This window comes from Mytilinidion resinicola, assembly GCF_010093595.1.
Source record: "Mytilinidion resinicola strain CBS 304.34 unplaced genomic scaffold BDZ99scaffold_14, whole genome shotgun sequence".
NCBI classification, from domain to species: Eukaryota; Fungi; Ascomycota; class Dothideomycetes; order Mytilinidiales; family Mytilinidiaceae; genus Mytilinidion; species Mytilinidion resinicola.
Window position 1 is genome coordinate 829,947 of NW_022985450.1, and position 22,778 is coordinate 852,724.

Genomic DNA, 22,778 nt, shown 5'->3' on the forward strand with positions numbered 1-22,778 from the left:
AAGTCTATGCACACGCGTTTACCGCTGCTTGGGGTGGCCCCATGGTATTTCAAAACCCTAGGCACGATGCAAAGTCACAAGTAGTGCAAATTAGACTGCCTCTTGACTACCTAGCTACTTACTAGCTGGGCTACTCCTCACAGTGGTGATGGTTGAGCAAGATTGGAGTCAGGCAGTGATAATTCCCGTGCGCAGACTTATGGCCTACTGTCAAATCGGTTATAAACACATCTTCACGATCAGGAGAACACAGTTAGGGGTGCCTTGAAGACCAACCCCAACGTCAAGAACAGAGCATGGCAACTTCAATATAGAGACACCGAGTGGTATTAGCTACTCCTACACTTTGAATGCACGTGTCGTGACGCTTATGCCCCAACTTCCCCAATCACCACCCTCTCCTCCACCCCTCCAAACTTCTCCCAGTCTCAACGCAAGCGTCCACCAGGGAGAACCCTGAACCCCGGCTGACGACGCTCCGAGTGCTCTTCTCCCTCATCATCCACCTTTTGTCGCCACGTCACCTCCTCCACCGCAAGCCGTTCGTCCGCCTCCTCCCTCAGCAACCGAGCGTTTCGGGCCTCTTTGGCGCAAATGTTGAACACCAGCCCATCCCTCTTCCTCTCTGCCACCACACGCCGCGCCTCACGCTGGATACGCACACGTTCCGCTTCAATCGGATTGTCCGGAAGTTTCTCGGCAGCGTCGCGGCGGTCCAGTTCCTTCTGCTCCACATCGTGTGCCCCCAACAGCAGCCGCTGTGCTTCTATTTCGTCAAGGTTGGCCATGCGCATGTGATATAGCGTGTAGACGCGTCGTAGGTGGGCATTTTCTTCCGGAGAAGCGGAGCGGCGAGGGTAGACACGATTCGGGTCGTAAGTGTGCGAGTCTTGGGCGGCTTCGGCGTCCTCGCTGTCACTAGACTCCTCGCTGTCACTAGCCATCTCGATGTCACTGGGCACCTCGTCGTCGCGATTGTACCACGGGGGTGCGAACAACACGGCCTTGCACATCGGGCACGCGTTGCGCTGTCCGTCCCCGGTGGTGTAGCGCTGGTTCGTTGGCATGATCCATTGTCGGTAGCATTCTGATCCGAAGGTGTGCTCGCAGTGCTCGATCCGTATGGCATGCTCGGCAGGCGTGTCGTTGTCGGTGGTGCCATATTCTAGGTGGCAGATCGGGCATTCGGGCTCTTTGGGGGGGTTCTCATCGTCGCATTCGGTGATACCGTACCTGAGGAACTCTCGCTTCGAGTACATGCCTTCGGGTAAGTCCGAGTCATCGTCCAGATCCGAGTCATCCTCTTCGTCAATGAAGTATGGACGACGACATTTTTTGCATCCATCGCACTGAACGGCTGGGCCTGTATAGGTATAGAGAAAAGTGAAGCACTGAATGCCGGCTGGCCCTGTGCTCTGGCCGAAAGAGGCGGTGTGGGCAGGAGGTGACATAGACTGGTCACCTTGGTGGTCGTGTTGGTGACTAGAGGAGCTGTTGCCAGACTGCTGTTCAGGCACATAGCTGCTCGACTGGGGCGGGGAGACCATCGTGACAATGATGTGAATTGTCGATCAGGAAGGTGTAGTGGATGAAGTTGGGCCAAGGATCGTGAAATGTCGGAGGAGGTTTGTGAAGTGGACCAGGCTAGCGAGTGGGGGCCCGTCCTACAACACAACATCTGTTGCTAGGCGGGAGCGAGTCGCAAGCTGCAGCAGTCCACTCGAACTGACGGCGCTGGAGCCTATTCACCTACCAGTTTCCACACCTACGTGCACATAGACGAGCCGTGAGTCTCATCAGCTTGAACAAAGTGTCGATAGCTCTCCCTCTCTCCAACCACCAGACACAGTATATCCTGGCAGACGCCACACCTTGAACCACCTCCGAGATGCCCGACTTCAAGAAACTCGCCCGCATCTTCTCGCCCCGTGCCACCGAAATAGAAGACAACGACGGCCCCTCCCGCTTTCTCCCCCTCCCCTCCGTCACCCCAACCACCTTCTCCTCCTCCTACTCCCTACTGCGCCGGTTGAAAGAAGGCGAAAGCGGTGACATTTCCCTCTACACGCACCAAACGAGCCTTCAATCCATCGTTGTGAAGCCCGTCAAGAGCGTCCACCCCAAACAGCCCCTTGAATACTCGATCCTAGAGATTTGCAAACATTGCACCAACATCGTCACCGTTCTCGGCCTCTGCGCGAACGTTCCGAACTCAAACACCGATGCAATCCTTCTAGAGTACTGCAAGCACGGCGACTTGTTGGAGTACCAGAACCTCTTCGTCGACAACAGCGTCTACCCGACAGAGCGCACGATGAGGGTGGTCTTTCGGCAGCTTTTGCAGGCACTCGCGTTCCTACATAACGGGGTGGGCAGCGGGACAGATACGACGAGGTGGAAGCCGATCGTTCATCGTGACATCAGGCTCGAAAATGTGCTAGTTTCCAAGCTGGATGAAGGGGCGGAGGGCTCGTTGCGGGACATCGTGGAGATTAAGCTCACCGACTTCGACCTCGCCAAAAGATATAACAAGAAGGATTGCACCGTCCAGCGAGGTGCAGGCTCACCGGTGTGCTGGCCCCCAGAGCAGACGCTACAGAAGCGCCAGGCTAAGCCGCGTGGTGATGTTTGGGCAGTTGGGGCCGTCATACACGCACTCGTGCACTGCACGTACCCTCTGAAGGATGTGGTGGAGTACAATGAGCAGTTTTTGCGGAACTATGCGGGGAGATATCCAGCTGAAATTGGAGAGGAAGAGCGCGATAACACCTTAAGGGAGAGGTGGTACTGGGAGGCACTGGTGCCGCGCGAAGTTACCCCCTTTATGAACGCCATAGATGGGTACGATGGGTCTGGAGCTCGCGTGGATCGAAACCTGCCCCTTTGGCAACTAAGAGTGGCGGAATAGCGCCCAGTGTACAGTCAGGAGTTCAGCGACCTTGTAGGCTGCGCTTTAAAGCCGAAGGAGGAGAGGAAGACGGCTTTGGAGCTTCTTGGTGATATGTCCAACATGCTCAATGTAGCGACCTAGGGGCCCTGGATTGAGCTTGGTTGATGAGGAGTTATGCACCATAGCTGCAGCGCCCGTGGGGTCCTCGGCGGTGCCAGAAGGGTGCCAAATCTTAGATATATAGTTTCGGAATAAGACCTACGGAAGTGCGCATTTGAAAAATTGAATTGAAACGTGACTACTTGAGATTGAGAGGCGAAATTGACACAAAGTTGACGAGTTTGATGAGTATGTGAAGATGGCTCCTATAAGGACCGGAGAAGTAAAAGTAGACATTTTCAACTCCTGATTTATGTCGTATGGAACAGGTTCTTTTAAATCGAGGCTAAATTCAGCACCTTTCGTCCGGAGCCCCTGACATCAAGGTTCACTGCTCAGGTGGCTGCTTGGTCAATGCGTCTGAGCATGCCTTGGTCAACTTTTTGATGCCGTGTTCACGGCGTCGAAGCTAGTCCTGGCAGATCAGAACTACGCACCCGATACACTCGAAGCCTAAGCCGCGGATTCTGACCACCGGAAATAGCGAGCCGATATGACCAAGGATTCATACGAAAGTGCAGGCCTGGTCAATGCGTTTTGGCGTGGCTTGCTCAACATATTGATGCTGTATGCACGACCTCGACACCAACTCTAGCAGACCAGAACCACAAACCCGAGACCCTCGAAGCTTGAGCTCCAGATTCTGACCACGGAGATTGCGAGTCGGTACGACTAAGGTTTAATACGTCAACAGGTTTTAGCGTAGCTCACTGGACATTTTGATGCCGTTTGCACGACCTTGACACTAGTCCTGACAGACCAAAAGGCCACACTCAAGACCCTCGAAGCAGTAGCCCGGAATACTGGCCACCGGAAACAGCGAGCCCGTTATGTCCAAGAGCCGAAACGAATATGCTAGCCTAGACAATTGGCGCGGCTTAATCAACATTTTGGTGTCATGTGCACGATTTTGACACCAGTCCTGACAGATCAAGATATCACACCCAACATCCTGGAAGCAGTACCATAGAGTTCTGACTTCCGGATTTTAAGAGTTTGATATGACCAAAATTCGATAGGAAAGAGCTAGGACGAATACGGAAGATGCGAAATGACGGCGGATTGAATATTGAAATGCACCGGACCGTAATCAGGATGAGAGACAAGAGAAAAAGTCTTCGCAACACACCAATATGTGGGTATCCTTCATGATACTTCCAGGTTATGCCAGGATACCGAAAAAAATCAATGAAAAGAGAGGTGCACACTAAACGTACTTACGAGCCATGCCTAGATGGCTTCCTAGAGACAAAAGCAGGGAGAAAAAGACAAAAGCAGGGAGAAAAAGATAAAAGAAATTGGAAGCTAGCTCGCACAAGGATGCGCTACATTTCGGATACGGGACATTAAGGAGAACAATCTTGGACCAAGTGGATCAAGTTCTCCAGGGAAATTTGGCCGCGTCATGCCATCGATGCAGCCAATGCTGTCCGAGAGCTGTCTACCGATCCGCAGAACACTTTGGAGTTGCTCTAAAAGCCGAGAATGTACCTCGCCATGAGCGAGGGTTTATCTCAACTACCCGGTAGCCATTGGCTCAGGAGCTTTGGAGCTGATCTGTAATCCTGCATTCCCGACTGGGAACTCTCCCTCGAGGCATCGTCGCTGTGTACTGCGGTATTACCGAGGCCCTGAAGTCCCGTCTTATATAGACGAAGCTCTCAAGAAGGCGAACTTGCAGGTGGCTGTATGACGATGAATCGGGGAGTGCTGTCTCTCAATGGAAGCGAGAAAAAAGTTTCAACCAGGTGGATCTGGTCTTCAAACAGAACTCGGCCGCGTCATATCATGGTTATACCCAACCCTCCCCGAGAGTTGTCTTCCAGTCCACAGAGTGCTTTACAGTTGCTCTAGAAGCCTGAAATGTCCCTGGCGTGCTAGCCATGGGCGAGGGTGTATCCCGACGACTTGGTATGGCCTCGGAGCTCTGGAGTAGTTATATTATCCTGCGGTCTCGTCGTTGTCTACTAGTGTATTCCCGGGGCACCTGATTTCCCGTTTTGTATGGATACTAGGCCTTCAAAGCCCTCCAAAGGTCCATTTGGGCTGCACGACGATGAAACCGGGAGTTCTGTCGTAGAATGTGCGCGGTCGGGTATAGCCATCATTCCAGCCTAGTCTTCTCTATCCGCTCTGGCATCTACACGTCTCTATATCATCTTTCAGGGTCGCGTCATTTCCGCTGGTACTACTAACACGTCCGACGTGTGTGGGTTGAGGAGTGCGATCGGGGTGGTCGGGCGAAGGATTGAGGACTTCTTCATCTCCGACAGGGCAAGCTTCGGTCGCAAAGATAGGCACCGCATCGTGTCTTCGGTACGGTTGCTAGCGAGATAAGGTCCAAGACATGCAGGCTGATGTTGCTGGTGTTCTGGGTATGGAGAATAAGGAAGGTGGTGTTGAAGCGCCAAAAAAGAAACACCATCCCGCGATTTTTGCCAAGCTAGACTTCTGCCCTCTTCAACACCAATAACCTCATCGCACAGCCTCTGGCTCTTTTGATTACACACAGTCTGGAGTCTATCGAATAATAAACGCCGGACCGAGATGAACAAGCACTTTTGCGCTATGGTTACCGCGAAAGTTTGTACGGATCGTCTTACTTCACTCCGCTTCCCACAAACATCAATACGAAGGCGGCCCATCCTTGAGAGAACGCCATAGGTCATATCTCTGTAGCAGATTAAACAGGGTGTTGTGCTAGGAAATCCCTGCGATCAGTTCCTATGGCCTAAATTCATGAGCATCTCCCTCTCCTCGATCTCCTCGCGCCGACGAAGAAATACCTTAGCTTCGCCGACGAGAATCTACACATTGAGGGGGAGAGCAGCACAACTGCGGCGCCGAATCATGAAGCATCAAGCCATACTACTTACTGGTCCATACAGTCCAAATACAAACAGAATTACAGCTCGAGCGACCGTCCTCCTGCACCCACCCCTCTCGAACCGACCGACCCATCCCCTCAAACGCCTCCCTCCGGTCTATCACGCAAGCAACTAGACGCTGCCCACAGGCGCATCACTCGTCGAACTATCTGCAATCCTCCTGGACATGTCCGTCAATCCCATCAACTCATAACAAATCCGTGGTTGATCATAGTTGGGAATCCATCACCACGATACCCCACTACACTTGGGCGAATCTGAGGATACCAGCAAATTATAGTTTCCCATGGGGTAATACAGGCGTCGATGGTGGTTGTCACGATGGTAACCGCGTTCGAGTGGTCGGCGAGAAAGACGAAAGTTGCAGTACTCCAGAAAGCGCTGTGCTGGGGCCACAGCGATGGTTGTGATGGCGCCGTTAATGAAGGGATAGTCGTGAACTAGTGTGAGAGATGAGGATTTAACTGTCGTGCCTCTCGCTACTGCTTGGTGAAGCATCTGCTGTGGTGGTCGTCGACGAGGATGTCGAAGATGTGGATACAGTCACAAGTCCGGCTGACGATGAAGAGCTCGCATAACTCGCTGCTTGAATTGAAGCAGCTGCCGCTGACGCAGCCACAGCTGAGGCAGTTCTCGAGGTATTTGTTGATTTCCGGTTCGATGCCGCGAGCGCGGCTCCCATGTCTCCAGCACCACCTCCGACGGCCATGACGATGGCCAAGGAACCAACGAGTATGAAAAAGGTTCGTTGCCGCAAACCGCACAGCTTATCTTGCTTCTCGGTCATTTCTTGAGTTGGCTGCTGGTAGAGTTCCAGTGTCGGATGCTGGACGTAGTGGAGACCATCGTAGGAACGATGCTTCGATTCTGAAGCTGGTCCGCGTGCAGAAGTAAGGCTCAAAATTGACATACAGTAATTATAGGAGCCGAACACTCCACTACATGTTCCTTTCCTTCATTGAAAATCTCCATAATGACCTCAGGAATTTCCACGTCCAAAAGCACCTTCGAACTCAGGGTTGGCGACGACCCATATTGCTCCTAGCTACATGGTCAGCTACTAATGCACGCCACCACGCCGTCAGAGCCCTGGTGTTAGAGTGCATTAATCAACAGGCTAGCGGGAGTGTCACGTCGAACTAAGAGACTGGGAAGAGGGTGTGGCTGAAGCATATCTACACCATGCTTGTGGTATTGGACTTTTCTTCGCAGTCATTAGTCTGATACATCAACTGATCACCAAGCTTCAACAAACTGCAAGGTAAATAAAAATCAGACATGAATGATACAGCATACAGGTTTCAGCCTCCAAGCCCGCAACCTGTGCGCATAGTTCTGCGATCAAAGCTGATCGATCGCGGCACACCCACTCTTCATTACCAAAATACTCACCTTACTAGTACCTTTTCCAGCTTTTAGTACGGTTCTCCCACATCCTGCTTTCCTGAAAATCAAGTCGAATAGGAGTCAACACCGCAAAGTTTGCGCTTTTTACCGGTTTCTATCATCTTGCCTTGGCCCCTGCTCGTTCTAAGCGGTCTCATCCTGCGGTTGGTCCGGGACTACCTTGGGGTCGTTGGGCCTGGACAGCCACACTTATGTCGCTTCCATTTCGCCCTAGTCACACGACTCCGTAAAAGCTGTTAGTAGGTATGACCAAGAATTAGATGTTCATTGGAGTACCTCTCTGTAGTTGCACAACAGTAACGAGGAAGATGATAGACTATCCATCATGAACTACATAAAGGGGATTTGCCTACACTTCGTATTGACATAGTTGGGGTTCTGGCGTTCAACGTGGGGTCCCCTCGCAAAAAGATCAATGATTTGCTTGGCATGAGGAAAGCAATCACCGCTCATTGACTTGGGTCACGTGCTATGCCCTCCTTCTAAGGTTCGCTATTGAGGTAAGCCTTCACTGCTTTCAACTACACTCCAACTAATACAGAACTCTATGCAAACTCCAGTTCCGTCGAAAGGAAATCACGTGATGACGTCGCATCTCAGAACAGGGTTACATTACCTCACCAAACCCACCAAGCCTACGTAGCTCTTATTCGACCTTCAACCCGCAAAGCATTGGATCAGTCTTTGTTATTCACGGTCTCGCCGTGTCAGGTTACCATTTCCCACGCAAAAAGGCTTGCACCTTCCTCTCTAGTGCTTTGACGTAATACGAATCGAGCACGCAATACGATCCCTTCATGCCTCATTGCCGCCGTCTCACCACGAACTAGATTTTTTTTTTCCGTGGGAGGCTTTGGTTAAATATGTTCCCTGGTCCTGCCTTTGGAACTCCGCACTACTTATTGGACATCCTAGGGCTGCCAACATGTCGTCGAGCAGACCCACTGAAAATATTGCGGGGATACATGAGCTAGGCCACGAGTCACCTGACCTCGAGGACTTGAAGACAGGGTATAATGTTGATGAACATGGAGGCCATCATGACCATGTTATCGTTGCCGACCGCCTTGCGCGGAAGCTGTCTGCTAGGCAGGTACAAATGATCGCGATCGGTTAGTACTCCTCCATGCTTCATTGTTTTAGAGGCTAATATCTTCCCCAGGTGGAACTATTGGCACAGGTCTCTTCCTGGGAACTGGCAAATCCCTCGCAACTGGTGGTCCAGCTTCCATGCTCATTGCCTACATGATTGTCGGAGTTATCGTTTTCCTGACCATGCTAGCCCTAGGCGAGATGGCTGCGTTCATTCCAGTAGCAGGAAGTTTCTGTACCTTCGCTGGCCGCTTCGTGGACGACGCATTTGGCTTTGCCTTGACTTGGAACTACTGGTTCAATGATGCTGTCAGCACGGCAGCTGATTTGGTTGCGCTTCAATTGATTCTGGAATACTGGACTACCAACTTCCCCGGCTGGGCATTGAGCTTGATCTTTTGGTTTGCATTGATCGCGGCAAATATCATCACAGTCAGGGCGTATGGAGAATTGGAGTACTGGCTCAGTCTTCTAAAAGTCGTCACTATCACCGTAAGCCACCCACTCTCCAAAGACGCCCTCAAAAGACGAACTCAATTCTAACAAACACGAGATCTTCATGATCCTCGGCATAGCCGTCAACTGTGGCGGCAACCGCGACCACAAATACATCGGCGCCAAGAATTGGTACATCGGTGATGCCCCCTTCGTCGGCGGCATAGGCGGCTTCGCCTCCGTCTTCGTGACCGCCTCCTTCGCATACGGCGGCACGGAATCCATCGCCATCACGGCCGGCGAAACCAAAGACCCCACCAAGAACATCCCCCGCGTGGTCAAGAACGTCTTCTGGCGCATCCTAATCTTCTACGTCATCTCAGTCCTGCTCATCGGCCTCAACGTCTCTTACCTGACTCCGAAGCTCTCCACCAAATCCTCCGCTACTAGCCCCTTCACGCTCGTGTTCCAGATGGCTGGCTCGAACGCCGCGGGCAGCTTCATCAACGCGGTGATCATGACGAGTGTGCTATCGGCTGGTAACCACGCCCTCTTCGCCGGCACGCGTCTGCTCTACACGCTCGCGGTCAACCGCCACGCACCCCAGGTCTTCGGCAAGCTAAACCGCAACAAAGTACCCTGGGTCGCTGTGCTCGCCACCAGCATTATCTCTGGTCTCTGCTTTGGTGCCTCCTTCATCGGCGCGGGCCAGCTCTGGACTTGGCTGCAGAACATCGTGGGCGTCTCCAATCAGCTCTCCTGGATCGCGATCGGGATTGCCTCGATCCGCTTCCGCGCGGGACTCAAGCACCAGGGGAAGACGCATTTGCTACCGTTTAAGAACTGGACGTATCCCTATGGACCATGGTTCTCAGTCATCTTGAACAGCTTTCTAGTGCTCGTGCAGGGCTGGAGTTGCTTCAGTCCCAGTTTTAGTGGAGTGGATTTCGTGAGCTATTACATTGAGCTGCCGGTTATGGCGTTGATGTTTGTGGGGTGGAAGTTGTTGAAGCGGACGAAGTTTAAGAAGGTCGAGGATATGGACTTTGAGACGGATGTGTATGAGAGGCAGCCGGGAGAGGAGAAGCTGGATCGGAAGGGATGGAAGGGGAAGCTTGAGACGGCTGTGAGGTGGATTTTCTGAGGATATACCACCCGGAAATTGTTTTAGTGTAACTGCCTGGAGTAAATTTGCATCTATTAGATTTATGTTGCAGGGTTGATTTTGAGATGACTCCGTTGGGTCGCGGTTTATTACGGACGAGACGGGGAAAGCGCCAAAGCCAGCTAGCGCAAGCTTCTTAGACTCATCATCAACAACTAACCACGCGGGGCATGGAAAAGGTGGCACACTAATTCTACAGCAAGTGTCTCTTGTGTACACCTGTCTACCACTGCTTGGGTTGCTTCAATGTATTTTCAGGGATCTAAAGCAGATAGATGCTCTTCATCTTGGGCTATGTGGAAATTTGTTGAAGCACTCCATGCAGTGGCAGACAGCTGTATATACGGGCAGAGTACTTGATGAATGTGCCACTTTTTTCGTGCCTAGCGTGCTAACATCTCTCATCACTAACACCGCCATGTTAGGATTATCATGGGGCAAAGACACGACCTAGTCTACTCTCGAGGCGGAAGGGCTGACGTGAAGGCGGCCTGGGGAGACGCCATCAGTACTCATAAGCAAATCCCCACCGGAGCACCTCCACACCCACCAGCCAATCCTGTAAAAGTCGCTTTTGAGATTGATCGAATCATCGATTCAATAAGAATACGAAGTTCGCAAGCCTTCCAAGGCTGTGCTGTAGCATGTTGCTCGCTAAGGAGTTCCTCGAGATTCAGCTGCATGACAATTCAGCCTAACCGACGACACCGCCAGCAACAACTTCTTGGTCTCTTGCGGCTCGTGGCTGAATCGTTTCCGCGTCATTCTTCGCATTCTATTTCTTGCCTGGACGATATCCAAACCATGGCGGAACCTCTCAGCATCACCGCCAGTGCCCTCACGATAGCCGCAAGCACTGCCTTTGATCTCAAGAAGGGGTTTAGCAACTATCAACACGCTACCGATACCCTAGACAGTATCCGAGATGAAATCGATGTCATTACAGGTGTACTAGAAACCATTTCAGAGGGTTTAACATCTCATTCCCGAACTCTGGAAACCCGCGGGTTCACGCAACGGTTCTTGGACACCCTTGATGGCTGCCACGATGCAGTCACTCAGATCAACTCCGAATTCGAGAAAATAACGTCTAGTCTCGAATGGTGGACCAGAGTGAAATCTTTGTGGAATGAAACAGAAATGTCGAGACTCCTTTCTCAACTACAGCGGCGACAGAACGCTCTCTCCTGGCTACTGAAAGCTCTAGACCTGTAGGCTGGTCTTCTTTACCGTATCAGCGATTCCATAAGTGTATCCATAGTAACTGAATTATGATCCATAGACATGCTACTATTACCCTCTCGCGCCAGGTTCATGCAAACATCGCTCAGCCTCTGCGACCAGTCTATGTATCCACTCGAAACCCGGACTGGGAAAATGCATCAGCCGTGGGTTCAACAGTCGGTGTATTTGGAGGTAACGATACGATTGCTTCCACCACAGAGTTCGACTTCGATGAAGAGATTACTCTGGACGGTCCCTACTTGCAAGCCCGATCAGCAATCATAAACGAGATAACTGATGGGTCTCACCAGCAGAATGATCTAAGGCTTGAGCCAATCAAAGAGCAAGAAGAAAAGGGACCTTCGCTAGTTGCTCAACGTGGAGCAGCATCGCTATCTGACCTTTCATCTTCCGGCTCTTCTGAAGCTTCCTCTTCACCAAGCCCACCAATATCGGGATTACGCCAGCATACTCCAGTCACTAGTAACGAAAGCGGGATAGAACCAACGTACTATACCGACGATGGCTTTAAGGCTTTGCATTTTGGTACGTCATTGCAAGCTCATCTTTTTCTGCTCATCATTCTTTCATAGAATCGACACGCCTAATGTCCTTCTAGCTCGTGCTCGGTACTGGCATAGGGCTCAACGTCCTAACGAGATCTCGTTTTCAAAAGATGGCATTCTCGTTGTTCTAATGTTGCAGGGCGATGAACAGTGGGTAGCACAGGTTGTTGGGAAGAACCAAGGGTCGGGGCTTGTGCATATTAGTAATCTACTGTGGCCAGTTGATCAAGACGGCAAGGAGCTTCCATCAACGCGGCTTGGTTATCAACTTGATGGCATGTCAGGCGGTCAGGACAGGGGCACAGTGACAACGGCCGTGCTAAAATCTCACGATCGAAGAATATTCCCAAAAGAGTTTACGCCTGGATCAAACACTTCGTTCTTCGATCTATTGGGGTCAACCGAAGTCATCGATCTCGTAGCTTCGCTCCGAGCTCAATCACCGTCGTATCTTAGTCATGACCTATACGATGACGATTTAAAGCACATCGCGGCTACGTTTGTCGGTTGTTACGACCAGCTTGTGAAAAAAATCATTTACCGAAGTTTTCACGAAGACTAAGCAGTTACGATGGTATCTCACCCTACCAGGGAAATACGAACTTCTCTCGAAAAGTCTCGCAGGATCCAGACGGTGATGGCGACTGGGAAGCAAGTGAACCATAGAGAAACGGGTTACCAGGTGAATACTTCTACGACACCATAACCGCTCCGACCAATGCTGGAGCGAGAACAGCACTCCTTCTACCGCCTCCTCGGCGACCTGATACTAAAACATCTCGAATACTGCCCTATTACCCTTGGGGGGATACGTTAACGCTCTATGTGAGGTTTGCCGTCATTATTACGTGGCTCGAGCGGGCTGGTACTGCAAGACGTGCGGAAAACGAGTGTCTTGTACCAAATATCGGATCGAAACATGCACAGATGCGACTATTGCAGTGAGGGATGTTGAGTGCATTCAGTGCGACGCTGGAAATATGCGGTATGATATTGTCGTTGAGTACTACATCCACGGCAACGATGTCCGAATCGTAAAGGATGTGAAAGATGGACGAGGGTGTAGTTCCAGTTTGGGGTTGAGGATTGTAATGCGTGTGCCAATAGTCGTACCTGGACGCCCGCGGGGCCGAGTACGCGGAGAGCGCTGGTGGAGAGCGGGCCCGGGTATGAGCTGTATTATTTGAATGCGCCAGCAGAGCTAGTGAATCGGGAGAGGAGAATTGGGATTAGGTAATAACAGGTATGATGAACATCATTTCTTTAGACTGGTTATTACTACTAAACTCGGCTGACCGTATTACTAGTTACCCGCATCTTTTCCTATGCTCACGTACTAGATAGCCGATCTTGACTTTATTTTGCAAGCCTAGTACGTTTGACGAAATGCATACCGACCTGCAACGAGACCCTAGCTCTCAGTCTTAACCTGAGCCGCTGCGAAGAGCATGACTTTTTCCAATGCCAAAATCCTATTCTTCTCTTCACCTAAACAACTCATCTTCTTGGACAGCTTGTTGAAACCCTCTGCGAAGGCATTTAGCATGTCGCAACCTTTCGCTTCCCGTGCCATCTTCTTTCCAATCGTAGGTACAATGTACTCAAACCAGTCCAAACCGCCCTCCTTATAATACTTGTGTGCAAGCGGTCTTCTCTGATCCCTTGACATGTAGTTGAGCACCTTTGTGCTAGCGTCCTCTAAAATATCTAACTAGGCGGTGCGCTCATCCTGCTCGGAGGCGGTGTCATAAAGCTCACATAGGATCACAATTTCACGGAACCATGGTTGTTCCGTGTCAGATTCCTTGAAGTTGCAAGCTATCTCCTCATACATCTCAGACTTGAACCTTTCGTCGACAACTTCGAACAAACGACGGTAGAGTCGCGCGGACGTCCGAGCCCAACCGATGCCAGTCCCTTCCTTCGATTCGATGGGCGCGGATCCTGTCATGATAATCTCGGCGGCGCTTCTCACTGGACTCTCCCCTTCTTCATCCTTGTGACCAGAAATGTCATGTCTGTAAACATCGCACGCCATGATCTGGGCGAATAACGTAACAGAGCTATCCGGAAGAGTGTCGTTGGCAACATCATCAGCCCAAATTTCCTGCATGACTTTCAAGTAAGCGTCGATGCGATACTCGAACGAATCGAGATCCTCGTCTATCTTAGCGAGTCTGTAGTCACTCCATGGTAGGTATCGAATGCTGGTGTTATTCTTGGACATTATGTTAACTTATGAATTGCTGATTTGGGAGTAGGGTATTGAAGACAGTCAAGTCGTTCGAGAAACACGTGTCTGAGTGAGCGTTTCTTCAAGAGGCCCAGGTCAATGTACTTGTTTTATATCCTGAAAAATGCCGCCAAGAGCAAACTTCAACGTCTTAGCTTTCTGAGTTCTCAACGTCGTCAAATCACGAGCATCAATCACCTGAGATCGGACAGCAATAGCAGGACGTAATAGGTTATCACGTTCTATATGCTTGATTAACCTCATGACTAGACTCATACATCAGATCCCCATTAGAAAACGCCGCAGCAACCACATCGATCCCCTCCTGATCTTCACAAACGCACAAGCTGCGCTTGAATACCACTGATATCTAGATTGAGGGTAGTAACTAGTTTGGCGCATCGGACATCGTCACATTCTCCATCGCCCCCGTAACCTCCACCACCTGCATCCCTTCGGCAGACGCATCCTGCATTTTATTCACAACTCCATTGATTCTGTTGGTTTGTTGTTCCGAATATAGCTTTGTGTCCAGCATACCATGAACATTCTCCGCAAATTGGCGCAACAAGGCGCGTCCATCTTCGTCGTGGCCGATTGCGGACGCGATATACTCAAAGATATCCAAGAAGTCGTCGAATTCAGGTTTCCACGGAGCCACGCTTGCTAATATATCGTAGAAGCAAACTCCTGTCCTTTTCAATCCTCCCCACCAAATATGGCGATCCTGCTCATCGGAAAAGAGGTAAAGCTCGTACAACATGACGATTGCAGGATAAATCGAGGGTAAGAAGTCCCCTTCATCTAGCTCCATGGTAAAGAATATCTCTCGATGAAACCGCTCCCTGAACTTCGCGTCGACGATACGGTAGACACAGCGAAACAGTCGAGCGCACACTTTTGTCCTGTAATCGCTGCACTAATACATTCAGCCTCCGAGTTTCTTCAGAAGAGCATTGCCGCTTAGTGGGTACATCTCTCAAATGTTCCAGAAAGTCGAACAAACAGCCTCGACCGTCCTCCTCGTCTTGTCCCATTTTCTCGACGGTTTTGTTGCAAATGTACTCAATGAAGTCCAAGTACGGACTATCCAGGTTCAAAGCAAACAACCTGCACAACGCAGTACAAGCTTCACCCACTTCATCCAGCCAACTGCCGTCAGCCGACGAATTGTAGAGGTGGCATAAGGCAACGATGACGGCAAACCGAACAGTACGGGGTCCATCTGGATCTGATTCCCACGTCTTTATAACGTCGTAAATTGTTTCCACAACATGAGGGGCGCAGTTCTCATCAACGGCTTCAAAGAACTCAATAATGAGATGAACGTAAGCGTCGGTCAGGCTCACGTCCGCTGGCAACGTTGGGAAGCCCTCATTCCCGGCATTTGTGAAGAGGCTGCGGCAGACAGCTTTTGCACTCGTTTCCATATTCCTGGCTTCGGAATCCCCGACTTCGGAGTGAACGTAGACCTCGCGAGCCAGCAGATTCGCAAAAAACGCGATGGTTTCTTCAGAAGGGATGGCCTGGATCCAAAGCTTCGAGACCATCTTGAACGTGTCTTTGAGGCGGCTCTCTAGGTTGGCGATAGCAGGCGCCGAGGTAGAGTAAAGGGGTTCAAAGCTCGATGATAAGCACCGATTTGTAGCTTGGGGGGCCGACGATGCAGCGTTGGCTAATGTTGGACTGTTCTCGGACATCGGAATGTCGTCTGAAGAGGTATTGGGTGGATCCATCAGGAGTGGGAAGAGAAAGGTTGAAGATTCTAAGGGCGATGGAATTGGAGACAGTTCTGACTTATAACCCAGCAGCGGACATTCAAGATCATAATTGCAATCTGCTTACTCGTAGAAATGGGAAGGCTTGCGGCAGGCAAACTCAGTGAATTCGGATTCCCTTCACTTCGCAATTTATCTGATGAAAGGCAATGATATGTCTGTTACGTATCAGACATCCCTCAGTGGCGAATGTCATCCCATTTTCACATCTTCCATCGCCCCTGAAATCACCATAACCTCCGGCCCACCCACAGACGCCTCCTTGATTCCTTTCAGCAGCTCCTCAACTCTCCTCCGCTGCTCATCAACTGGAGAGTCCTCGAATCCCAGCTTCTGCGTTAAGTCCATAGATGTTCCCCAATCCTGTGCAGCAAGGTCCGACCTGATTCGTCTATGGCAATAGTGCAAGCAATGTACTCGAAGCAACGCAGAAGATACTTGTTCCATACATCCCAGCACTCCATCAGCTTGCAAAATGCCAAGGCTGTTCTCTGAAGTGCGTTCAGCTAGACCCGATGATCCGACTCGTTATGGAGACTGAGGGAGGACAGCTCGCACATGATAACAGTATCTGTGAGTCGATTTTCGAGTGCAACTTCGGTGTTGTCCATGGCTTTTGTATCTTCCCATTTTTTGACATCATCGAGAATAGCTCGCTGCAGGTCATGTGTGTGCTCCGGGTTCGCAACTTGACAGAGCCGGCGAAGTAGGCGGGCTTGTACCTTCGATAAGCGTATCGCGGTGGCTTCGTCGAAAAGGTGCCCGTCCCGGTCACAAAAATGCCTGAGAACTGCCACCCCAACAACATTTGCGCCATTTCTCCCATGAAAAGTTCCTGTAGGGTGAGCATCTTCGTTAGCTAAGGTAAGCATGTGTATGTCATAGGCGAGAATATGGGCGACGAAGTTGATAGCGTCGTCATTTAGAGTATCGGCAAGCTCTGGAAATACAATAGAAGTGTAGCCCTCTAGACGAGAGTCAATGTCTGCTAAACTCTCGCGTGACGCATAAAAGTCGTGGTCTTCCCACGATATGGTCCGCATAGTGGTATGCGTTAGTTGAAGACGGCGCGAATAGCTAGTAGAGAAGTGATGAAACTTCTAATACGCGGCCCACGGTTGGAGCTCTTGTAGATGCGGACGTGTCATTGAGCTCTGACCTAGAACTTTCTTGCTGCTTTTAGTAAAAACCGACCTACCTACAGAACCAAGCGGATTGCTCTCTATATCACCTTTCCTTTCCATAAGAACACTGGCTCCACCTCTTACACCCGACACCTCCGCGTCAACAACCTCAGATCATTCCCATCACACCATCATGGCCCAAGCACCCGAAACCCTTCCTGACTTTTCAGACCGCCTCTCAAACCTTTCCCCAGCTCTCCCAGCCCTTCTATGGAACGCCCACGACGACGTTCTCCGATTCCACGCCTGCATCCTTGCCCGCGACATTGCCACCCACGCAACCGTAGATAGACACTATAGCGCATTCACCGTTGCGCGGATAGTTGTCCAGGGCGCTTCTTTGCCCTTGCCTGGAGAAAAAGAGACGGACCAGTTGGCAAAGATTTGCGCTAGGATATTCCGATACCTGTATGGCGAGGTTGAAGAGATATTCAAGTATGACCTGTATCGTGGAATGATTGATTTGGTCCAAACTGTCGAAGAAAAGGGTCCGGGGTTGGTTACGCACGGTACGATGCTCATGCTATGCGAGCTGTATGTGCTCGCTGATGATCATGATGATGTTGCGGATCGGAAGATTTGGTTTGATGGAATCCGGAAGGCAGGAGTGGGGCTGTGCAAATGGACTGAGGGAAAGAGGGAATGGAACGAGGATGTTCTGGAACTGTTATATTATGTTGAGTTTACGCTTGGGTGCAAGATGGGGGCGCAGAGAGAGGGGCGGGCTTTGCTGTTTGAGCTCTCAGTAACACTGAGGAGGCTTGCGGACACGTTGCCGGCGCCGAAGTCGGAGGAGTTGGTGAGGAAGATCCAGAGGAGGGTGGATGGGATGCAGAAGGTGTGTCTGTGGATGGACCAGGCGGAGATGGATGGGATGACAGCTGCGTTGCGGGATATTGGAATTGGATCAGTGTGACGGGAAGGATCTAGATAAGAGAGGCTTCATACTTACCAATGTAGAGGTGCTTTGGCGCCTCGCAGTCACCAGAATCGTGCCTTCTTTTGACATGTTGTATCCAGAAAGCAGGCTTCGTGACCAACCTACAAAGTCACACGCTCTCAGTTTCTTGTCGCCTCGAGATTGCTACAATAAGCAAGCAACTTTTAGTCGCGCTCGAACAAACATGAATTATTTATATACGTTCACTTGCTTCAGCAGACTCTCTCCTTTCATACCTTAACTTTCTTTTACTAGTCGTCACAAGTCAGTTGATTGTGCGATCAGAGAAGCAATGGCATCAAAATGGGCCGATCTATCCCCATTATCCTCGAATTCAGATTCACTTCTATTTCTAGCTCTCCCAAAAGCCGAACGTAAGAAGAAAAAGACTCTCGTTAGATTTGAGAATCGCTTAGAAGGCTTCTTCGCAAAACTGCCGCAGCTTTGGAAGGGTAACGTTAGTGATAAATCATTGCGTTCTACGCCCAAGTCCTCGCATATGAAATAGCGTCCACTCCACACTGGACGTCGAGTTCAGGGTCGTAGAAATGGTTGCGCGCATCATCAACAAAAGTTCAACGCATGTTGGTAACGTTTATGTCGACAAGAAAACCGACACGGACGTCCACTTTGTGAAACTATGCGGCCGGCTCTACTATTACCTGTATCGGGCTCTTGACGCGAAATCCTGCGCTGTCATGAGCAGTTGATGTTCGACGACATTCCAGAGCTGGAAGAGAACGTCGCACAGCCCGACCGCGTAGGGCCCTGGTACAGCTACGTCGTCTTGCTGTGTGAGTTGTATCTCGTGTCTGAGAACGAAGACGAGCGATCGACCTGGCGGGACGAAATCAGAAAGCTCGGGGATTTGTTGTGCAAATGGATGCTGCCCGGGCATCTGAGATAGAAGGACGATGCCTTGGACTTTTTCGAGCACATTCTTGCGACCGGTGTCCGAGGCTGGTGCAACACGAATTGGGACGCGCGGTATTGACCAAGTTTATGGAACGTCTGAATGGGTCGCTTCGGGCTGCGACGGTTGAGCGGGCTATTAGAATTGAAAAGGAGCGGGCGGGAATGAAGGAGGCGATGGAGAAAGTGAGGATGGAGTAAATGCTGGACGACGATCACGTGCTATTTTGCAGCACCCTCCGTCGCCATGCTCAACTATACCACAGGAAGGTTTCGCGATCCATAGAGAAGTTATATAGTTCCAATACTTGAGCAATGGAAGAGTGCGGCTGACAAGAATGAATGGTGGGGATGTCACGTGATGTTGACCTTTCGCCCAGTCGGACATCCCGAGACTCCCTGAAACGCGAAACTAAATTGAGGATAAACTTTGCAGATGTCTCAAAGAATCTGGAGAGAACCGTACATCGGCTTTCGCGTACCTTGGGGATCAGCTTGCATCCTTCGCAAGGTGTGAGGTTGGCTTTCTATTTTCATCGTCGTACAGCGTAGAATTACACACGCGGCTATGGCCCTTGGTTATTTCGCAACGACGAAGTCAGAACTGCTGACCAGCTGGCGCCACCCATGTGATGTAACCCAGGCGCAAAGCATGAAGCACAGCCTCACCCTTATGACGGGCCGTCATGTTGGCGGTGGAGGTCTACGCTCAGGAGGTGCAAGTCCGCGACACCACTCAGGCCCATCCGCCGACCGAATGGTCCTCGGGCGGTCTGAGCAGCGGCCGCTATGTGTTGATGGGCGGTGATGATTGGCGTAGGGCGCTCAGGGGCGGGCGGGAAAGGCGGCGGCTCAAACGCCCCACAGTGTCATGAAACCAAACGGAATTCGCACGCGGCCAACCACGACGTTGCGCGCGCAAACAGCTCTGCCCAGGGACCGCCCGCATGACGGAGCCGCAGGTAAATCACTTTCTAATGAGATGATCCCGCGATGTCACCGCGCTCGGGGGCGTCTGGAAGCGGCAGTACATAGTCCTTTACATAGTACCTACTCGGCCCCCGCCCGGCGCATCCTTCTCGCTGCCTACACCTTCACTGCTTCCTTTTCGTGACATCCTACCTTCTACTTCTCCCTTCATCCTTTTCTTTACCACGGAGACCGCAGGACGCCTCATTCATTCGGCCCTCTCTTCGCTGTCCATACTCTCTTTTCCTCTCATTGACACCGCCATTCGCTGGTGCTCTCTCTATTCACTCTTTGTCCACGTAGCATACTCTTTGTGCCTACACTAACAACTCTATTCCACCCCGCAACATCTTTGACGCCGCCCCGGCCGAACGTCATTGTTGGATTGTGGCCTTTGTACAATTTCCTTGGCATACGTTGAGTCTACATTTGTTGCTCGACGATAAAATATTCTTCTGCGAAGAATAGCCAACAACACACTCTCTTTGCAGACCATCTTGCATTTGCACGCCTTATACCCAACAAAACTCACCATGCATTTCCTCACCTCCACCGTTCTCGCCGGCCTGGCTGCCACCCTCGTGTCCGCGCAGACCTCGACCTTGTGCGATCCCACCAAGAAGACGTGCCCCAACGACCCGGCCATCGGCACACCCTTCACCTCCGACTTCAAGACTGGCCGCGACTCCCTCGAGGGCTGGAAGATCACCGCCAACGATGTCAACTTCGTCGATGCCGGCGCCGAGTTCACCATCCACAAGCGCGGAGAGGCCCCGACTATCGCAACAAACGGCTTCTTCCACTTCGGCTATGCCGAGGTCAAGATGAAGGCGTCCGGCGGCCAGGGCATCATCTCCTCCATCGTCTTGGAATCTGACGACCTCGACGAGGTGGACTGGGAGTTCATCGGCACGACCACGACCAATGTCCAGACCAACTACTTCGGCAAGGGGAACACGACGACCTACGACCGCATGATCCCGTACGACGTCAAGACGCCCCAGGATACCTTCCACACCTTCGCGCTGAACTGGACTGCCGAAAGCCTGACATGGCTCATTGACGGCCTTCCCCAGCGTACGCTGCACTATGCTGACGCTGTTGGCGGCAAGAACTATCCCCAGACGCCCATGAACCTTCGCATTGGTATCTGGGCAGGCGGCGATGAGGACAACTCTCCCGGAACCATCTCCTGGGCCGGCGGAAAGACCGACTACACCAAGGCCCCCTTCACCATGACCGTCGAGAGCGTCAAGATCATCAACAACTCGCCCGGCAAGGAGTACCAGTATACCGACAAGACTGGCTCGTTTGAGTCGATCAAGGTTATTGGCGAGGGCGACAACGCTGGTGGCGTTTCGTCTTCCGCCGTGCCCTCTTCCGCGGTTGCAACAGCGAGTGCCTCTGGAAAGGGTGGTCTTGCTAGCCAGGTTGATACGCCTTCTAGCTCCATCTCTACCATCGTCCAGAAGCCCACTGCTACGGACGCGGTGTCAATCCCTGTGTTCTCGCACTCCAAGGGCTGCACAGAGGGCGAGTCGTCAGCCACCGTCATCATCGTCCCCTCCGACTCAGCGACGGCACCAGCTGAAACTATAATCTCCTACAGCGGCGCTCTCCCCGTCACCCAGATCTCAGACGGACAGATCCAGGTCCCGCCTGCGCCTGCGACCTCGTCTGGCGAGGTCCCATACCCGACTTCCGAGCTCTCACCCACCGAGACCTCTCCCTCCGACTCCGTAGTCACCCCCGCATCCACACTCTCACCGGCTGAGACTTCTGGATGCGGCTGCGGCGTCGTCACCGTGACCATCACATCCGGCTACGGCACCGCACCGGTGACTCTCACCCCCACCCCCCTCCCCACCGCGTCTTCCTCCGTGGACACGGTCCCAGAGCCCAGCATCCCCGGAAGCCCCTACTTCCCCTCCATGCCCGTTGAGAGCGCTCCCGAGACCCCCTCGACCCTCGCGCCCGCCTCTTCCGCCAGCGTCACGGCCATCCCCATCCCAACCGCTGGCTACAGCGGCGCCCTCCCAGTCACTCAAATCTCCGACGGCCAGATCCAGGTGCCGCCTGCGCCTGCGACCTCCGCCGACTCCACTCTCGCACCCGCCTCGACTGGCAGCGTGACCGAGATTCCCGTCCCGACCACCCCCATCGTGCCCACCTACTCCGGCTTGGTCACCGAGACGCTCCCCGCCCCCTCGGTGCCCGGCATCTCCGCGCCCTCATCTGGCTTCCCCGCTACCAACGGCACCGCGACCAGCACGGGCGGCATCCCGCAGTTCACGGGCGCTGCGAGCGCCAACGTGGCTAGCGGGATCTGGGCGGCGGCGGTCGGTGTTGTGGCTGTGCTGGTGATGTAGACGGTTGTTTTGGGATGATTACGGGTCCATGTTTTAGTAGATTCGGTTCTAGAGGAGGCATTTAATTCGCATGGGGGGTTTGGACGGAGGGATGGCGGTTTGGAGTGAAGAGGCGCTGGTTGGACTTGTATATACTTAGCTAGAAGCAAGGATTTTCTTCATTTGAGTTTGGGGTTGTGTTTGGGGAGTGATGGTGTGTGATGCGTCCAAGAACTGTGCCAATTTGGATGAATCTGCTTGAATGATAGACTTGATCTGATGAGATACGTCGGTACACGACATGTTCGCTCCAGCTTGCTAGGCGCCGTTGAACGAAAAGAAGCGCTCCACGAATCTGTGGTTACATTCTCAGATTTCATACAAAGACAGTGAGAATCAGGTATGAAAGCTGTGAGAGCTGGAGTGAGAGCATGGGTTCCAGGGGCACTTCGACTGGCGGAGAAAGGCCGTGCTGAATAATACGCACACGGGAGATTTTGAAATCACGCTAGCTCTTAGCGCGTTTTTTGACGCGCTCCAGCTTTGGGCTCCACCACTACGACAAGAGACGACGTTCTTCACTCCGCG

At 51.9% G+C, this 22,778-nt stretch overlaps 9 protein-coding genes across 9 annotated transcripts; 5 read left to right on the top strand and 4 right to left on the bottom strand.

Moving 5' to 3' along the window:
- Positions 1 to 428: 428 nt before the first annotated feature.
- On the bottom strand, positions 429 to 1,259 carry BDZ99DRAFT_478866 (uncharacterized protein; the record flags this gene model as incomplete). The annotated part of the gene is made up of 1 exon (XM_033722197.1): positions 429 to 1,259. One exon carries the CDS (start codon positions 1,257 to 1,259, stop codon positions 429 to 431), a length of 831 nt encoding a protein of 276 aa, XP_033574344.1.
- Positions 1,260 to 1,888: 629 nt separating this feature from the next.
- Positions 1,889 to 2,908, top strand: BDZ99DRAFT_500588 (kinase-like protein; the record flags this gene model as incomplete). The annotated part of the gene is made up of 1 exon (XM_033723730.1): positions 1,889 to 2,908. One exon carries the CDS (start codon positions 1,889 to 1,891, stop codon positions 2,906 to 2,908), a length of 1,020 nt encoding a protein of 339 aa, XP_033574345.1.
- Positions 2,909 to 6,397: 3,489 nt separating this feature from the next.
- Positions 6,398 to 6,847, bottom strand: BDZ99DRAFT_523000 (uncharacterized protein; the record flags this gene model as incomplete). The annotated part of the gene is made up of 1 exon (XM_033725763.1): positions 6,398 to 6,847. The coding sequence occupies one exon, from the start codon at positions 6,845 to 6,847 to the stop codon at positions 6,398 to 6,400; it is 450 nt and encodes a 149-aa protein (XP_033574346.1).
- A 1,385-nt stretch (positions 6,848 to 8,232) lies between these two features.
- BDZ99DRAFT_465274 (uncharacterized protein) lies at positions 8,233 to 10,408 on the top strand. The gene is made up of 3 exons (XM_033720506.1): positions 8,233 to 8,456; positions 8,507 to 8,928; positions 8,990 to 10,408. The coding sequence occupies exons 1-3, from the start codon at positions 8,444 to 8,446 to the stop codon at positions 10,013 to 10,015; spliced, it is 1,461 nt and encodes a 486-aa protein (XP_033574347.1). The 5' UTR covers positions 8,233 to 8,443; the 3' UTR covers positions 10,016 to 10,408.
- Positions 10,409 to 10,840: 432 nt separating this feature from the next.
- BDZ99DRAFT_573219 (uncharacterized protein) lies at positions 10,841 to 12,388 on the top strand (the record flags this gene model as incomplete). Its single annotated transcript, XM_033728271.1, has 3 exons — positions 10,841 to 11,247; positions 11,319 to 11,806; positions 11,880 to 12,388. 3 exons carry the CDS (start codon positions 10,841 to 10,843, stop codon positions 12,386 to 12,388), a joined length of 1,404 nt encoding a protein of 467 aa, XP_033574348.1.
- Positions 12,389 to 13,237: 849 nt separating this feature from the next.
- BDZ99DRAFT_523003 (uncharacterized protein) lies at positions 13,238 to 15,795 on the bottom strand (the record flags this gene model as incomplete). Its single annotated transcript, XM_033725764.1, has 4 exons — positions 13,238 to 13,533; positions 13,585 to 14,044; positions 14,475 to 14,978; positions 15,034 to 15,795. The coding sequence occupies 4 exons, from the start codon at positions 15,793 to 15,795 to the stop codon at positions 13,238 to 13,240; spliced, it is 2,022 nt and encodes a 673-aa protein (XP_033574349.1).
- A 548-nt stretch (positions 15,796 to 16,343) lies between these two features.
- BDZ99DRAFT_573220 (uncharacterized protein) lies at positions 16,344 to 16,880 on the bottom strand (the record flags this gene model as incomplete). The annotated part of the gene is made up of 1 exon (XM_033728272.1): positions 16,344 to 16,880. The coding sequence occupies one exon, from the start codon at positions 16,878 to 16,880 to the stop codon at positions 16,344 to 16,346; it is 537 nt and encodes a 178-aa protein (XP_033574350.1).
- A 274-nt stretch (positions 16,881 to 17,154) lies between these two features.
- Positions 17,155 to 17,937, top strand: BDZ99DRAFT_478873 (uncharacterized protein; the record flags this gene model as incomplete). Its single annotated transcript, XM_033722198.1, has 1 exon — positions 17,155 to 17,937. The coding sequence occupies one exon, from the start codon at positions 17,155 to 17,157 to the stop codon at positions 17,935 to 17,937; it is 783 nt and encodes a 260-aa protein (XP_033574351.1).
- A 2,010-nt stretch (positions 17,938 to 19,947) lies between these two features.
- On the top strand, positions 19,948 to 22,541 carry BDZ99DRAFT_465276 (concanavalin A-like lectin/glucanase). The gene has a single exon (XM_033720507.1). It carries the CDS (start codon positions 20,376 to 20,378, stop codon positions 22,209 to 22,211), a length of 1,836 nt encoding a protein of 611 aa, XP_033574352.1. The 5' UTR covers positions 19,948 to 20,375; the 3' UTR covers positions 22,212 to 22,541.
- Positions 22,542 to 22,778: the final 237 nt, after the last annotated feature.

Coding starts and splice junctions, on each gene's coding strand:
- BDZ99DRAFT_465274 (XM_033720506.1), top strand. Junction 8,929..8,989: donor TAAAAGTCGTCACTATCACC/GTAAGCCACCCA, acceptor AACAAACACGAG/ATCTTCATGATCCTCGGCAT.
- BDZ99DRAFT_465276 (XM_033720507.1), top strand. CDS start 20,376: ATGCATTTCCTCACCTCCACCGTTCTCGCCGGCCTGGCTGCCACCCTC.